Source organism: Lepidochelys kempii, chromosome 9 (assembly GCF_965140265.1).
Source record: "Lepidochelys kempii isolate rLepKem1 chromosome 9, rLepKem1.hap2, whole genome shotgun sequence".
In the NCBI taxonomy this organism is placed as follows: Eukaryota; Metazoa; Chordata; order Testudines; family Cheloniidae; genus Lepidochelys; species Lepidochelys kempii.
Genome location: NC_133264.1, coordinates 82,891,768 through 82,909,883, shown reverse-complemented (window position 1 = coordinate 82,909,883; position 18,116 = coordinate 82,891,768). Strand labels below are relative to the sequence as shown.

At 38.5% G+C, this 18,116-nt stretch overlaps 1 protein-coding gene across 8 annotated transcripts in view; it reads left to right on the top strand.

Moving 5' to 3' along the window:
• ATRX (ATRX chromatin remodeler) overlaps window positions 1–18,116 on the top strand; it is a 140,981-nt gene that overhangs the window by 93,501 nt on the left and 29,364 nt on the right. For 7 of the 8 annotated variants that reach the window (XM_073361133.1, XM_073361132.1, XM_073361136.1 and 4 more), the window contains 3 exons: window positions 6,666–6,819; window positions 7,155–7,258; window positions 10,884–10,992. In XM_073361133.1, the coding sequence (XP_073217234.1) occupies window positions 6,666–6,819; window positions 7,155–7,258; window positions 10,884–10,992 (367 nt within the window). Of the gene's footprint in view, window positions 1–6,665; window positions 6,820–7,154; window positions 7,259–10,883; window positions 10,993–18,116 lie in introns of those variants that run through there. The other variant, XM_073361139.1, reaches the window with a different exon arrangement.

Here is an 18,116-nt window from a genome sequence, read left to right as displayed (position 1 = left end):
CTAATCACAAATCACTACAATGTTAGTGGGTAGATAGATTCTACTATCCATGACCTCATCTAACTTCATATACATAGTTTTAAAATGGATGCTTGGTACAGTGTGAGTTTGAGGAGGGTTTGCCCTGTTTCCATCTTGCTTCAGATATAAAAGGTCCACCTGCACTGTAGACTGCTGTGAGTATGTCTCCTGTGTGCAAGTCCTGGAATGAGATTAAGATGGGAATAGATGTGATCCCATGGCACATATAAGTATAGGCTTGTCCCCTTGCACATGCAGGTATCATTTTGAACTAAGTAGCTCGTTCAGTGGTATTTGACTTATCTGGATTTATTGGTGGATCTTGGATCGTGTCCAAGGTCTTGTCTGAAAGGATGGGGTTCAGTAACAGAAGGGATGAAGACTGCCTTCCTTTGTGTCTCCATTTCTCTTCCCACACAGGATCTTGCTGATTTCTTCCAAGAAAAAGTTGATAAAATACAATGTGACCTTCTCCTTCCGCTAGGCTTGCCTTCCCTTCTCTTCTTTTCCTATAGTTCTACCCTCCTCCTCTCTCAAAGACACAGATGTTTCTCATCTACTGTCCTCCTCTAATTCCCCAGTGACCCCATGTCCTCCCATCTCCTGCTCACCTACCCTCCTTCTCATCCATTTCCTTACTCTTCTCCGATACTCTGACTCTCCTCTGTTTTTTTTCCTCACAATTCAAGCATACTTCAGTTTCTCTCATCTTAAAAAACAATGCCACACCTTTGATCCATTTGCCTCTCCAACTACTGCCCCCTCTCCTTTCTTCCTTTCATCTGAGTTCTTGAATGTGCTGTCTACTGTCAGTCTCTGGGGTTCTTCTCCAGTCTACTTTCTGACCCTTGCACTCCACTGAAACCACTCTTGCCAAAGTCTCTCTAACGACCTCTTTCCAGCCAGAGCTCTGCACTAATACTCCATCCTTGTCCTCCTTGAGCTGTCAGCTGATTTTGACACTATTGACCATGTTCTTCTTGAAATCTTATCTTCCCTTGGCTTCTGTGACTCTGTCCTTTCATAGTTCTCCTCCTTCTCTGATTGCTCCTTCTGCATGTCCTTTGGAAAATTCTCCTCACCCCCACCGCCCTCCCAGTTTTTTGTGATGTTCCACAGGGCTCTGTCCTTGTTCGCCTTCTCTTCTCCCTCTACACCTTATTTCTCCTAGATCTACCTCTACTCCAGATCTGCCTTGTTATGTCAAAACTAAAATCTCAGCCTCTCTGACATGGATGTCTTTCAGCTGAAGCTCAACAGAGCTCTTAATCAGAACTCCTCCTCCAAGTCCTCCCCACTAACTCCTTTCTCATTCACTTTCACTTAGATTTGACCTCTAGTTTCTCACATCCAAGCTGTATCTAAATCTTGCACATTCTCTCTGCATAACATCTCTAAGGTGTGGCCTTTCCTCTCCATCCACACAATTAAACTAATCCAGGCTGCCTCATCTCACATCTTGATTTCTGCAACATCCTTTTCTGTGGCAGTGATAAATGTAATCTTGCCCTTCTCATATCCATTCAAAATGCTATTGTAAAGATACTTTTCCTAGCCCATCACTTTGACCATGTCCCCCATCTTTGCATTCCTCCACTAGCTCTCTTTATGCTTTTGCATCAAACATAAGCTACTTGTCTTCTCTTTCAAGGCTCTTCACAACCTATCCTCACCCTACGTATCCTTACTCATTCACTACTGAGATGTCAACTCCTGCTTTCAGTCAGCCCATGCTGCCAGCCTCCATCACCCACTTGTTAAATTTTCAAACAAGGACCTTTTATACATCCTCCCATGTTTGGGAGGACCTCCCTGTAAACATCTTCAACACCTACTTCTTCACACGCCTTCAAAACCCTGCTTAAACGCTCCTTTGCCATGGGTACAAAATGCTTCATGACGGTTAGGCTGCTGCTGTGTTGAAACCACTGTCTAGCATGCTGACCAATATTGTCTCATTGTTTCTTTGTACTCCCCTGTCTGTCTGTCCCTCTGTTGTCTTATACTTTGATTGTAAGCTCTTTGGGGCAGGGACCATCCTTTTCTTCTGTTTGTTCAGCACTTAGCACAAATGGGGTCCTGGTCCAATAAATAAATAATAAACAATAACATTTCCCCTTCATCATATTCAGATCATCTCCTGCAGTTTGAGGTTATAGACCACCTTTTCTCCCACTAGGCAGTGGACCTATTTCAGTGGGTCTCCAGTGTAAACTGAAACTCACTTTAGTTTGACCTTCTGGCCTGCATGGGGGGGGGGGTGTATTTTTGAGGGGCAGGCACTCTTTCCGTGACCTGGTAGGACATTGATTTGTCTCTTGTTCTTGACCATATATACCATGGGTGGGCAAACTACAGCCCACAGGCCAGATCCAGCCTGGTAGCTGCATGATGCAGCTCGGCCCCGCTCTGGCGCTCCCACCAGGGTGCTGGGTCAGGGACTGCACCACGTGGCACGGCCCCACTCCGGCCAGGGCGTAAGGTCAGGGCCGGCACCACGTGGCTCAGCCCCGCTCCGGCCGGGGCGCTGGGTCGGGGGCCGCAACACGTGGCTCGGCCCCACTCCGGCCGGGGCGCTGGGTCGGGGGCCGCAACACGTTTGAGGTAAGCACCGCTTGAAGCCTGCACCCCTGAGTCTCTCCCCTGCCCCAGCCCTGATCCCCTTCCCGCTCTCCAAACCCCTCAATCCCAGCCCAGAGTACCCTCCTGCACTCCAAATCTCTCATCCCCAGCCAGAACCTGCACCCTTTCCTGCACCCCTACCCCAGCCCTGTTGCCCTTCGTGCCCTCCGAACCCCCCCAGTCCCAGCCCAAAGCATCCTCCTATACCCCAAACTTTTCAGCCCCATCGCGCACCACTACACTACCCTGCACCCCAACCCCAATTTTGTGAGCATACATGGCCCGCCATACAATTTCTATTCCCTGATGTGACCCTTGGGCCAAAAAGTTTGCCCACCCCTGGTCTATACAATGGCTCTTTCATACACTTATGCCAATTTCAGTTTTATTTAACCTTTTAAATAAAATTCATATAGCAGCAGTACAACTAAAAGTTGTGTGATAATACTTTCAAAAAAGGAAATTTCTAGTTGATGCATGCACAGCCTGCATCCTTTACATGCTGCATTGTCAGGTATTAACACCAAACAATGTCACTAACATGACTTAAACAGTCACACCAGCCTACATTAGGGGCAGAATTCAGCATTCATTTAAAAGTATGCTTAAAAAAATATGTGCAAAGAAATTTTCAAATGAGAGTTCTTTTGCAGGTTAATTCCTTCCTCTGCACTGAAAGAGGTATTTGCAGAAATGTTGAGGATGACTATTCTGTCATGATGAAGTTGCCTTTCAGCTAGTTTGCTATATGGGGTCTTAAAAGTTGAATGTTTTGAATTAATAGTAAGATAATAGGAGAAAAATATTTTGTATAAGTAAATACCTCAGTAAGATCAAAGTTTTTAAGTGAAAGAAGGTTTGTATTGTAATTCTAATAAATCAATATTTATCACACTAACGCAAAGGAGATTAAAGGCAGAAACATACAACTCCATAAAATGAATTTAGGTAACATAAATAAAGTCAGCTCCTGATTCCTGTCTACATTTCAGGATCAAATGATGAGATTGCAAATAAGCCTACATGTATATTTGAATTCAAAAGTGTTTCACAATAGATAAAGAGAATACTAATACCCTGGAAGGAGAGCATGCTGTATTTCAAATAGTTCACAACCAGGTGTTGTTGAATGACAAATCTAGAGCTAAACAAATGTTGCTTGTTTTGTTGGGTATTCAGTTATTTTGGCATAGAAATACAGTGAGATACAGACTTTCCTAATTCTCTCTAGCTTGTCAGGTTTACCACTTTTAATCTTCTACATTTTTAGGAGGAGTGACTCGGATATAAAGTATCATCACTTGCTTGAAGTTTGACTGAAGTCAGCTTATTAGGGTATAGAAGTGGCAAGTTAACTAAAAGTTTTATGTAAATAGCAGATTAGACAGCTGTTTATGATCTCAAGTCAATAACATTATATAGACTTAAATCAGGAATACATTTACATTCCAAAACAAAATGTAAACTCTTTGGGGAGAGACTCTGTGTGTACTTGTACGGTGCCTAGTACAAAGGATCTTTCCTGATGAAGGCCTCTGAGTATTACCTCAGTCTGGATTTTTAATAATCATATGAAAATTGTCTCCTCCTTTGCTTTTTTTGTTAAACTACTAAATATTAGAATCCCTTTTGTAGGCAAATGTGGATGACACCATTAACAGGAATGTATTTAAAAAAATAATGGTGTTTTGCACTTAATGTTAACTATTGCAAAAGAAATAAATCCAAAACTCTAGTTTTGATGGTACTTCCTGTATATTGTGCCTTTTGCAAAGAGTTTTTTTTTGTTTTTGTTTTTTTAAAGTCTCATCACTGAGATGATTTAAATCTATTTTCCCAGACCCCTAACCCCTAAATGCAAAAAAAAAAAAAAAAAATGTATTGTTGGGAACAATCCTGCATAGCTCTGGTTTGATGAACTAGATAACCCCAAGGCCCAAGTACAGTGCCCTTTCTAAGGGTTGTAGACATTTGCTTGGAATTTAAGATCAGTATTTTAAAAGCAGTTATATCATTCTTGTAAAATCTTAGAGACTAACCAATTTATTTGAGCGTGAGAAAGCTCATGCTCAAATAAATTGGTTAGTCTCTAAGGTGCCACAAGTACTCCTTTTCTTTTTGCGAATACAGACTAACACGGCTGTTACTCTGAAACTTGTAAAATCTGTGATTGAGTTTTAGGAAGCAAATATTAGTTGTGGGTGAAGAAGTTGAATGCTAATTTAGGAAAATGGAAGGTGACAGGACTGTGTATTAAAACAGTACGTAACACAGAAAAAGTGTGTGGAAGATAGTGACCCTCTAAGGATAACACACTAGTCTCTGAATTTTTTCTTTAATTCCATACCACTAACTGGCAGGACCTTTGGTTGAAGGGATAAGCCTTCTATATCGTAGAACATAAGAATGGCCATACTGGGTGAGACCAAATGTCCATCTAGACCAGTATCCTGTTTTTTGACAGTGGCCAATGACAGGTGCCCCAGAGGAAATGAATGGAACAGGTAATCACCAAGTGATCCATCCCATCACTCATTCCCAGCCTCCAGTAAACAGAGGCTAGGGACACCATTCCTGTCCATCCTGGCTAATAGCCATTGATGGACCTATTCTCCATGAACTTAGGATTTTCTTTTTTCTTCGAAAAAAGTAGATGTTATAGTCTTGGCCTTCACAACATCATCTGGCAAGGAGTTCCACAGGTTGACTGTGTGTTGTGTGAAAAAATACTTCCTTTTGTTTGTTTTAACCCTGCTGCCTATTAATTTGATTTGGTGACCTGTAGTTCTTGTGTTATGAGAAGGAGTAAAGAACACTTCCTTATTTACTGTCTCCACACCAGTCATGATTTTATAGACCTCTATCCTATCTCCACTTAGTCGTCTCTTTACCAAACTGAAAAGTCTGTCTTATTAATCTCTCCTCATTCCATACCCCTAGTCATTTTTGTTGCCCTTTTCTGAAACTTTTCCAATTCCAACATACCTTTTTTGAGATGGAGCAACCACATTTGCATGCAGTATTCAAGATGTGGGCGTACCATGGATTTATATAGAGGGAATATGATATTTTCTGACTTATTTATCCTTTTCTTAATGATTCCCAACATTCTGTTAGCTTTTTTGACTGCCACTGCATATTGAGTGGATGTTTTCAGAGCACTATCCACAATGACTCCAAGATCTTTCTTGAGTGGTAACAGCAAATTTAGACCCCATCATTTTATACATATAGTTGGGATTATGTTTTCCAATGTGGATTACTTTGCATTTATCAACATTGAATTTCATCTGCCATTTTGTTGCTCGGTCACCCAGTATTGAGAGATCCTTATGTGGCTCTTCGCAGTCTGCCTGGGATTTAACGATCTTGCGCGATTTTGTATCATCTGCAAATTTTGCCATCTCACTGTTTACCCCTTTTCCCAGATTGTTTATGAATATATTGAATAGGACGGGGCCCGGTACAGACCCCTGGGGGACATCACTATTTACCTCTCTTCATTCTGAAAAATGACCATTTATTCTTACTCTTTGTTTCCTATCTTTTAACCAGTTACCAATCCATGAGAGGACCTTCCCTCTTATGATGACAGCTTACTTTGCTCATGAGCGTTTGGTGAGGGACTTCTTTAAAGGCTTTCTGAAAATCTAAGTACAATATAGTCACTGGATCCCCCTTGTCCACATGCTTGTTGACCCCCTCAAAGCATTTTAGTAGATTGGTGAGGCATGATTTCCCTTTACAAAAACCATGTTGACTCTTCTCCAACAAGTTATGTTCAACTGTGTGTCTGACAATGTTGTTCTTTACTTTATTTTCAACCAGTTTGCCTGGTACTGAAGTCAGGCTTACCATCCTGTTACTGCTGGGATCACCTCTGGAGCCTTTTTTAAAAATTTGTGTTACTTTTAAAAATTGGCGTCTTAAGAGTTTTTTTTAAACATTTGCCTTTTAGGAAAAGTCTCATGCTTTCGTTTTGAGGAGATTCTTTTTAGCTTAATACTATTTTTGTTATACAGGTAAAGCCACATCCTCTTCCAACCCAGGCAGCCCAGCTCCAGACTGGTACAAAGATTTTGTCACTGATGCAGATGCTGAAGTGTTGGAACATTCTGGGAAAATGGTGCTTCTCTTTGAAATTCTTCGCATGGCGGAAGAGCTTGGAGATAAAGTGTAAGTCATGTTAAATAATATATAGATTTGTAGAAATTTTTTAAATTGTTTAAATATATTATTCTGCCTTACCATTCTTTATTGTCCACCCTTTGTTAACACTTATTTTGCGCTCAGAGCTGTAGCTCAATTTGTGTTAGAGATGTGTGTGTTTAACTTATTTTTATCAGAAGAGCATTCCATGCTTGTCCAGTACTCCACCAAAGACATTCACTCCATTTTAAAGATCACATTCAGGGTGAAGGAAGAGAAGTAAAGCAAAACAATACAATAATTACATGCATTGAATGAATTTTAGTGGAAAATGTTGTATATTTCCGTATTTCTCTTTTCAGTCTAGTTTTTAGCCAGTCTCTAATATCACTGGATTTGATAGAAGATTTTCTGGAACTGGCAAGCAGGGACAAAACTGACAAAGATAAACCTGTTATTTATAAAGGTTAGTATAGCATTTCTATATCTTCCAAACAGTGACAGTGGAGAGAATTTCTTAATGTCATTTCCTGCTACAGATAGTATAGGTGTGAATTTTAACCCAATCCAGGGTACGGTGATTTTTTTTCACTTTACTGACCCATTGCCAATTCCTCTGGTTTCCCTGCTCGTCACTGGGGCTATCTCTGTAGAAAACCCAATATTTGACATATTGTGGTCCAAACTCCTTTTTAAAGAAAAAGTGAAACATTGGGTCTATTGCAAGATGTTGTTTGATTATTGTAACATTCTCTCAAAGGATAAATTTGTGTAAAATTGATTTAATTCTCCTGATGACATGCCAAAACCAATATGATAAGTTGACGTTTAGCTAGTTTTTGTATTTTTGGGACAACACATTGTATAACTTGGTGTAGCATCTGTAATATTTCCATCTTTCCACCTCACAATTATTCTGTAAAGTTAATTTGGTGATGGAGGCATCTGCAGAAGGAAGAATTCTTTTTTGCCTATGAAAGTCATTAAGGAAATTAGTTATTAAACTCCTTAATGTATTTGTTCTTGAATAAGTGTATGCTAATTCTGTAGTTGGAAAAGTATTATGGTTTTGTGGACTGAATATGGGCTCAAGGGCCAGGAAGTCTTGCATACTAGTCCCACATCTGGCACAGTCTCACTGGGTGGCCTTCAGCAAGTCACTTAACCTGTCTGTCTGTACCTCATCTAAAAGAAGGGGGTGATAATACCTATCTCACATGAGTATTATGAGAATCAAACTGAAGCACAGACATTAATCAGACATGTAAAATATAAAAGTAAATATTGTTAGAATGGCACTAACATCTGAACCTAAACCCTGTGGTCCGTTATGCATAACACCAAAAACATACATTCACTGGTAGCATTTCTCACGCTTGGTTTCAAATGTGTGCCTAATTTTTCAATTTATTTAACATGTTGAGGAGGCTATATTTTATCTAAAAAAAGTTCAGATGTTTAATTATTTTGCATTTGATTATCTCAAAAATGTCTCCTTTTTAAATCTTTCAATTTGGTACATTTATACTCTTGAATAAGGGCTGTGTGCTTTGTCTTGTTTGAAAAAAACATTGTTTTTTAAATAAAAGTTCTGGATATTTGAAGAGAGCATTCTGAATAGAAACAATAGATTAGTTTCTTAAACTTTGCAAATAGAAACCAGAATGTGATACTCTAAATCTTTCCTCCTGATCATTTAGGGTTGTCCAAATGAAGGAGTCCATTATACAGCTAGTTTATTAACCCTCTTTAGAGTATGGATCTGTTACTCAGGTTGAACGCTGCTTATCACCCTTTTCCTGTGACAGTATGCTCACGTTTCCTTCACATTTCAACTTGTCACCTGCACAACAGACTTCAAAATTGTGAAGCTAATTATTCCTTTTTAGCTCTTTGTTCATTCTAGATGGAAGGGAGATGAAACAGCTAATTCATTCTCAGACCAGAAGAGTTGCTACTCTTTTCCCAACATCACCAAATATGGGAGGGCTATTGGTCTGATTGCATGCTGTCTACCCCACCTGCTGTGGATCTTAGGCTGTTGCTACTGATTGCAGGCGTGTGCTCTATTTCATGTATTTATTATATTCTAAGCAGATGGGATGTCTTTCTTCTAGAAGTAGGGAGAGGAAGGTTTAGTCAGGGGCCATACAAAATGAAAACAGTTTTTACAAATGGAAAAACACTGAGTCTGATCCTCATTTTTAAGAGAGGGTTATTAAAGGAAATGACACTGGCTGTGCTGAAAAATTTAACATTTTGAGATTTTAATCAACCACACATTTCTAAACCTGCTCCCTTGTGTTGCATTGCAATAGGCTTTTTCATATTCTCACACATGGCACAAGGTATATTGTATTAGATCATATTTTCTTAGTAATGTGTCAGTAGTGTGAACTTTTTTCTCTAACCATAGATGTACATGTGTACTGTAGCATTTTGTTTTACATCTCTGTAATCTTGCAGTGAAAGACCCTTCATACTGTTTTTTATATGAATTCATATAACATTCCTTAAAAGATTTTTGTTTTGGTAGCATGGTGTTGAGCAATTAAATACCAAGTAATACAGGGACTTAGAAATATCAATATCATAGTTAGCTAGCTAGACATCGATAGCTCTCCATCTGCTGTCTATTTATATATTATTGCTCACTGCTGCTGTATTACCCGGAACTCTGTTGTCCATATAGCAAGCGTCTAAAGAGTATTTCCAGTATTTTGCTTCAGAACATTGGTCATCTGTGACCTCTGAGCTGTATATATCTTTATAGCCTGTCCATATAACTTGAGCTAATTTTACATGGTCTTTGTTTTTTCCTGTTTGTGATGGTTCTGTTGATGTACAACTCTCTCATGACTTAGCATGCAGTTTCTCATAATTCATTGTCACTCAGCATTACTACTTCCTACAAGAGCTGCTCTGATTTTAATCGATGGCCCGGTGGGGTTCATTTTGTGTAAATAAACCTTGACCTCCAGAAAAAATAAAAGGTTAGTTCTAAAAGGGAACAGAAAAATCTGCTTCTATCAGCTGTAATTTTTTTTTACATTTGGAAAGAAGTAGCCATAACTCACTGGCTAATTAAACTCAAGCAGCTGCTCTAAATTTCAGTTCCAGAATGATTATACCTTGACTTTTTGAAATCTCCTTTCAAGCATTTACCTAAGGGGTACAATTTGTATAAGAGAGACTGCAGCCTAGAGTAATTGGAAACATACAGACTCCAAAGATCAATTAGAAAATTAGGGTTACTGGCATAATGCCTAAAGGTTAAATGTAGTTACTTTTTACAATTAACTTTTGCACTGAGGTTAAACAAGAAACTCGACTGATTTTGTTGCAAACGTGTCCAGACCTCTAGAAATTTGATATGACAAAGGGGGAAACACGTGAATCTTAGAAGAGCTAACTAAAGGTTACTGAAAATATTGCAATTAAAGTTTTCCCTCAGTGTATAAATCTTAATAAATCTCTCTAAATTGCAGGCTGCGTAAAGCTGCTTGTGGAAGTTTCACTTCATTTTTTTTAAATTGAGACTTTTCCTTGGGAAGAAGACAATACTGCTGGACCCTACATAGGGGGTAGAATCCTATTCAGAAAATAAATTTTATTTCATTCTTGGTTAACTCTAATTCTGCACTTCTTATTTTGGGCAAGGCTACCTGAGGATTGGGGAGTATCACAAAAGATATGAACTATTAGAGTAAAGGCTTTGGATACTTACTGTCCCAAATTATGATTACCACTATTTTCTGTAATCCTTCTGTGGATTATATTTCATAATTCAGGTTACACTGCATCATTTTCACAGCTCAACTGAGACGAGCAGCAATGGCAGGTACCCCCTTATGGGTTCTTCATTTATTTGTGCACATGTACTTTGGGGCACGGACATCATAGAGATCAAGTTCCTTGGGTATAAAATATTTTGATTGTTATAGAATAGCTGGTTCATGTGAGGTTGTATGATTGCTCCCTTAACTTTTAGTCTCAATCTGGCCCTGAATGATCAGTATTTAAATTATTGTGCTGCTAATATTTTCATATTGTGCTGGTGTCATTTAATCACCTTACCTTCAAATTTCTAGGTGAAGGAAAATGGTTCAGAAATATTGACTACTATCGTTTAGATGGTTCAACCACGGCTCAGTCAAGAAAGAAATGGGCTGAAGAATTTAATGATGAAACTAATGTGAGGTAAGATAATTCTATGTAGCTTTTTATTTCCTCTTTTCTTCCTACATCTGTTTTGTACTTATACTAACTTATGAACTCTTTTTAAGATAGTGCAGATACCAAAATATCCTCCCAGTGATAGAACTTTAATTATTTTTAAAGATATTTTACATAGGTTTTGTACCTGTACTGTTGCCCCTTCTTCCTCTGTAGTGTGTGTGTGTGTGTGTATGTATTTAATATTTTATAGCTAAGTGTCCCAGCACTTTCTGTTATGAGATCCTGTTTTCAGTTACTTATAACTTTGCTGACCTACGTAATTTAAATTTAAATTTTCTATGTCGGGTGTCTGCCTCTGATTATAGGCAAGTCATGTAAACTAAAACTTTCACAGGTGGCCATTGTGTTCCTTCATTTTCTTAGTATCCAACTTGAGACACCTGGGGTTTGATTTGCAGCAGGGCTGAGCACTCAGAATTGCAACGGAGGTGAATGGGAATTCTGTTCTGAACATATAAAGTGCTATTAAATGCTAATTATGCTGAAATAGTAGGCTCTAGGTATCTCAAATTGAGCACCCAGAATTAGTTGACAATTTTGCCTTTAGTGTTTGTCTCAGCTCCCCCTGTGTAAAAAATATTGATACCACTGCACCTCATGGGGATGTTAAACTTCAGTCATGAGATTATTACATGGTGCCACTGTATGGCAGAGTTAAGATATTTCGGTACCCTAACTATGTATTTTTGTACCTTAATTTTTGTTTTCTTTTAAGTTTAATATTAACTCTGAATTTCCTGGGTATATACACCTGGCTTTGGGATAATTGCAAAATCCATATAATGTACATTACCCTACATTACTAATATGTACTCTTAACATTAACTCTATTTTCATGTAATTTTTTTCTGGGAATTTTAGTCTTACCCAGGAGAGAATTTTGTGTGTGTGTGTCTCTGTGTGTTTGTAATGTAAACTATGCATGTGCAAGGCCACTGCACCAACCTGCTAACGTTTAAATTAGTAATGTAGTTTGTCTCTAAACACTCTCTCACAATACTGGCCAAATGTGAATGAATTTTAAAGACAATTATTTACGCTAAACATGGAGATGACCAGACTGCAAAAATTAATGAATTAAATAAGGGGTAGCAAAATAAGCTTTCATATTGATTTTTCTTAACTTTGAGTTAAGTCAGTGAAATAATGAAAAACAACTTTTAGTTTTGACTTGTGAGTTTGATAGTGTGTAGTTCCGCCCTTAATGAGGAGAAATGCATTTGATGTTGGGATTTTATTTGAGAAGAAAGGACTTCTGTCATTTTGTTAAAGGTTTCCTATTAAGTTGGTTGATTATAGGGTTTACTCTATGCCACATGCCTTGTCCTTTGATGTGGCAAGCTTACTATCCCTTGCACATGTTGAATATATTCAGCCAACTTCTGAATGGAACAAATGGGAATCACTCTGTTGCAGCATTGGTCCATTAACCTGACAATAAATGCATCTCACTAATATTTATTTACTAAATTAGTTTTAAAATGAATGAAAAGGTTATTCCTTATATCTCCTCAACAAGGTTAGGTTTTCTCCAATAAACAGTTCTCAGTGTAACAGGTATGCTTTGTATTGCATTTTCACAGCTATTTGTGTACAATTTTTGAATTTTCATAAATATAAATGTTCTCTTTCTGTAGCACTGTTTCATGGATAATTTAGTTATGGTTGGAAAAGACTATTTTCAGATGCATATAACAGTTTGAAAATATTAATCATTGGCTGATATTTTTCGTGATTGTTGACATTGGTTTTTGTGGAGAAATTCTAGTAAAAATATAGATGGCTTTTTTTGTTTTGTTTTTTTCAGGCCCCTTGTTGTGCGTGGATAAGTTTGAAATATAAACCTTAAACCATACAGCTGAAACCTGTCCCTCAATTTCTCTGTCAATTTGGTTTTGGTTTTATAATTATATTTTCCTCTTTATTAAAATTTCTCTCCTTCTGTTACAATTGGAAAGGCCTACACAAACGGGGAAGAAGACTGGCTATACAGTGAAACCAGCCATACACTAAGTTTTTTATCAGATGAATAAAGCAAACTGAAAAACGGATTTTTTTTCCTCCAGTCTAATTTAGTCATCGTAAGTTTTATTTGTAACAATAGCAGTTATGGAACTTCTGTCTGAATTTTTTTTATTACATGTTTGAAAATTACATATCAAATATACAGGAAACTAACATTTCTGGATCCTGATACTGCCCCAGTCTGAGACATTTGAGCCATGTCATGCTTCCTGCATATATGGGAGGCTGTTCAGATTTGTCAGTGAGGCCGTTGGGCGTGACCACACTCCTGCTTTCGTGCCAAAGTCTCTGCCTCAGTTTTGAAAATCTACAGGATCTAGAACACAAAATATTCTCTTTTTAAATTCTCTAAGACACATGCACCAGTGGCATCAAAGTTAAAGTATATGTCAATATCTGTTGTGAGGGGGTTTTCTTCCCTAGATGGAAAAATAGAAGCCATCCACAGAGGGAACCCTGAAGCTATTTCAGCAGCCCATAAGGGCTTACAGGGCAACCACATGCTGCAGATGACCTACAAATCCTTAACTCCCAGAACCATGGTTGATTCAAGTGGTATGCTAAGTAGAGTGTTCATAGTGAATACATCCATGGGACATCAGGAAGCTGGCAACAAGAGCCATGGAAGTAAATGCAGTGATCTGGCATTGACTCTAGCTTAGTTCCTGAGTAGCAGATAACTATTCAAAGGAAATCCTCTGTGCCTCAAAATTTGCAGATAGAATTCTGGCTGGTGAGAAGTCCAATGAAGGTAAAGGACGAATACAGCCTTATATAAGGGCATAAGCTCCTTTCATTCCTACTCCCCGAAAAAAATACCAGAAAACGGATGCCAAGTGGAAGTCCAGATCAGAGAATGGGTTCAATCCCTCTTTCCAATCCAAACATTAGTGTATTAACGCAACTAGGATTACTTCCATCCACAAATTGGTTTAGTGACAGGCTGTTCCACTTCTCAGACATCTAATTTTAATCAGCTTCAGACAGGTGGATACAGGCGATAGTGCAAGATGAATACTTAGTTACTCTGGAACTTTAAGCACCTTCATCATCACCTCTCCATCCTCAAGAAAGAGCAAGCACTTCCAAAGTGGTGTTCCAGATTTTTCTAAGTATGAAAAAGAACTAGAGGAGATCAAGCTCAAGAGAGTGAAAAGGTTGACGAAGAAAACAGTTCAGAATGGAAACTCTAGCTTTTGCTACCATTGGAATCTCTTCGGAGGACTTCATGGCCTCAACAGAACCTTATGTGCATTTTGTAGTCAGGCCCTATTTTCACCAGTTTCTTCATTTTGCCTACAAAAATCACCAATTTTAATAAATAACATTACCTTTCAATCTATCCTCTGCTCCTTTGGTATTCACAAAGCCATTTAGTTACACTAACTTACTGAAGGAGTCCAGGGATTTATCTATATCCATTCATTAAAGGCAGACTCATCATAGCATCGTTTTCAGGGGCCACAAAGGAAATTACATTAAGGATCCTTTCTGTACTTCAAGCATAAGGGTTCCTGGTAAACTTAGCTGTTCTTCAAGAGGATCTTCCACCTAGGGAGACCCAAGGAGAACTAGAGTCTTCCTGAAACAGTACAGCTTGAAAAGATCCAGGCACTATTCTGGAAGGTGTTACAGAACTGAAGGTCATCCATCTATTGTCACTTGCATTTATCTTCTGTCTAAGGAGTAATCAGTGTTCAAGAGACATGACCGTACATGACAGAGCTTCAGGGATTCCTCTTGGGGTCTGGAACCATTCCCAATATGAGATGATATAAAGGAAAGAGAAGAGTGACAATCCCACTGTTAATCATTTCCCTGCCATTGCAGGGGCTTTGCGCATGGTATACCTCAGTCCCTCCTATTCTCTGCCTGTAGCACATAGTAGTCTAGTCTCCTGTGGACTGTAATACTTTGGTCTAATTTTGTTGTTGGGGTTAGTATGGGGGTGCTGGGTGGGGTTGGAGGCTTGTGATGTACATCAAGTCAGATTAGATGATCTAGTGGTTACTTCTGGCCTTAAAATCTATGGTTCCATGGTGATAGAAAAACCCATATGATGGCAGGATCCTCCTTCCACTACCCAGTCCCTGAAATCTTGTCTACTGATACCAGTATTTCAGATTGCGGAGCACACATGGACCATCAAAATACAAAGAGTGGATAAAAAGGTCAGAGGCAGAAAGGTTCCTGAACAACATCTTGAAAGAGATCTAGATAGAGTTAGGCTGGCTCTTTGGCATTTTATTAGCACTAAGGGAAATAGTATGTCCTAGTTCAGACAAAAAAGGAAACCCCACAACTGTGGCATGTATAAATCAGCAGTGGCGTACAAATGTTTCAAGTCTAAATGCTGAAACAATACAGATTTTTTTTTCCTGGACAAAAGCTCAGCTGGCCTCCATTAAAATGATCCATGTAAAGAAGTCACTGAACACATAACCAGACTGGTTAAACTATCTGCAGACAGTCAATATTCTATATGGTCCCTGAATCAGGAAGTATTCTTTCTGATATCCATAGAGCCAGGTTCAAGTATATACATCCAGATGAAACTCAGAGGTGTGGCTTTTCTTCACCAGGGAAGCAGACCACAAATTAGCGAGGCCACACTGACTCTCAGATAGCTAGATTGGTTTCTTTCCTTCTCCCCCTCCTTCTGCCACTAGGAAGAAAGTGATTTATTAGATAAAAGAGGAAACATCTGTCTATTCCTCACACGTTCTTGTCAACTGCTAGAAATGGCCCACCTTGATTATCACTACAAAAGGTTCCCCCCTCCCTCTGCCCCCGCTCTCCTGCTGGTAATAGCTCACCTTACCTGATCACTCTTGTTACAGTGTGTATGGTAACACTTATTGTTTCATGTTCTCTGTGTATATAAATCTCCCCACTGTATTTTCCACTGCATGCATCCAATGAAGTAAGCTGTAGCTCACGAAAGCTTATGCTCAAATAAATTGGTTAGTCTCTAAGGTGCCATAAGTACTCCTTTTCTTTTTGCGGATACAGACTAACACGGCTGCTACTCTGAAATCTATCATTCTTGTCACTGCAAATTGGCCAAGAAGGTATTTAGACCTAGTGGAAAAGTTGCAAAAGTCCCTGCTCTGTCTTTCCATTAAGTAGATGTCTGCTCCTGCATTCTGTTCCAGACTGACCGAGCCTAAAACTTTGGCTTTGAGTAGCAAGAACTGAACAAAATGGGATACTTTTCCAAAGTATACTCTTCTAACCTCATTCAGGCTGTCCTATTCTCTGCCTATGCAAGCTTTTGAACTGAATGCCCGTAAGGATGTTAACATACAAAAATCAGCACCAGGAAATCAGGCATTCCAGCTCTTTTTGGAGTTCTTTGCGGTGGCCTTGACTTGAATCTTAGACTTCCTTCCACAGTGTCTTATATCTCGGTGTTAAACTAGGCCAAAAACTCATGCTTATCTAAATACCTGATGTCATCAAAGTAGCTTATAGTAGTATAACTGTCCAAACCAAGCACTAGGTGTACCTTTCTTATCTAGAATTGGCCCAGAGTGGTACAAGTTCTTATGAACCATCCAATGGCCTGAAATGCCCTTTTTTATTTCTTTTCCATGAAAACTTTCTTCTTGGTTGTAACCAGGTTGGCAAGAACAGTCTTGGAAATCTCTGCTTTTAGGAATATACATCTTCTTACTATATTTTCTGTGATGACAAAGTAGTTATTGGTAATCAAGGTTAATTCATAGGAAATTGTTTTGTCTTCATTTACTTTGAATCTTCAACACCTGAAAGGATAAGTACAGCATATGTCAGAACAGCAATTAAAATATTCCTAAGTGGAATTGATCAGTATAGAAAAACGTCATCTTTGTTCATTTCCATTTACCCTAAATGTCTAGCCTTGAATGCATCCAAATACTCTGTGGCTAGGTGGATCAAATAATGTATCACTGAAGCATATTAAGTCACAGGAAAAAAAAAACATGATTCAACTTATTCCACAATCTCATCCTGGTCAGAAAGAACATCAGCTACCACAGAGGAAATCTGTGAAGCTACCACCTTGTCATCCATGGATACTTTTATATATCAGTACAGACAGAAAAGTGTCTCCAAACAATGTTGTCTCAAAATAGATTAATACCATTTTAGGCAAGGGGAAACAGTTTGCTTCTGTCCTACTTATGTCTTCCTCTCTCTAATATTTTCTTCCTGCTCACTACATCCCAAATGTCTTGGACTTGGGGAACTTTCAGGATTGAGAATGGAAAGTTTACCAAATTACTGCTTTACTGGGTCTGACCTGTCTCAATGTCCACTTCACTCAAGATGAGTTTTTCAGGTATGTTGATGATGGTCTCTGTGAGTCCATCTGTTTAGTTAACACAGTTGAATTAGGCATTATGGTTGTTTGTTTAATTTAATAAGGATTCAGAGTTTCCATAAAGCACTGGAAGTTCATATCTGGAGTAAAGGTAGAAGGTGCATCGCCAAGCCCTGGTGCCTCATGAGCTACCTCTACTCTCAGATAGATAGATATACGTGTGCGTGTGTGTGTGTATATATATATATATAATATGCAGTTGTACATATTAATTGAAGCTCTTTTGTTTCATGAATTTTCCCAAATACATATGTCAACATTCAAATTAATATCTGTAATGCAGCCAATTGTATATTTAAAAAGCAATAAATGGAATAAACTTAATTCATGCAGTGTTAAAACTGCACTAATCAATTACTTTTAAGTTATATTCCCCAAATTCTGCCACTACTTACATGCTAAGTTGCAAGTTAAAACTTATGCAGTAATAAGAATATTACACACTTGCAAAAAGGTACAATTACTGTTGTTATAAGTTTAGAATCCTTGCATTTTGTGTTTTTTAAAATGTCAATCTCAACATTACATGAGATTTTTTGCATTGTTAATTTAAAGTTAATCTTGGGTGATAGTGACATGTAAAGAAACAAAGGTGCGTTATTTTATAAAAAATGTCCTAGAAACAGTTTCATGCCAAGGAATTTTTAAAGTCTGCTTTCCAGATAATAGTTCCAATGACACCAACCAGCATGTA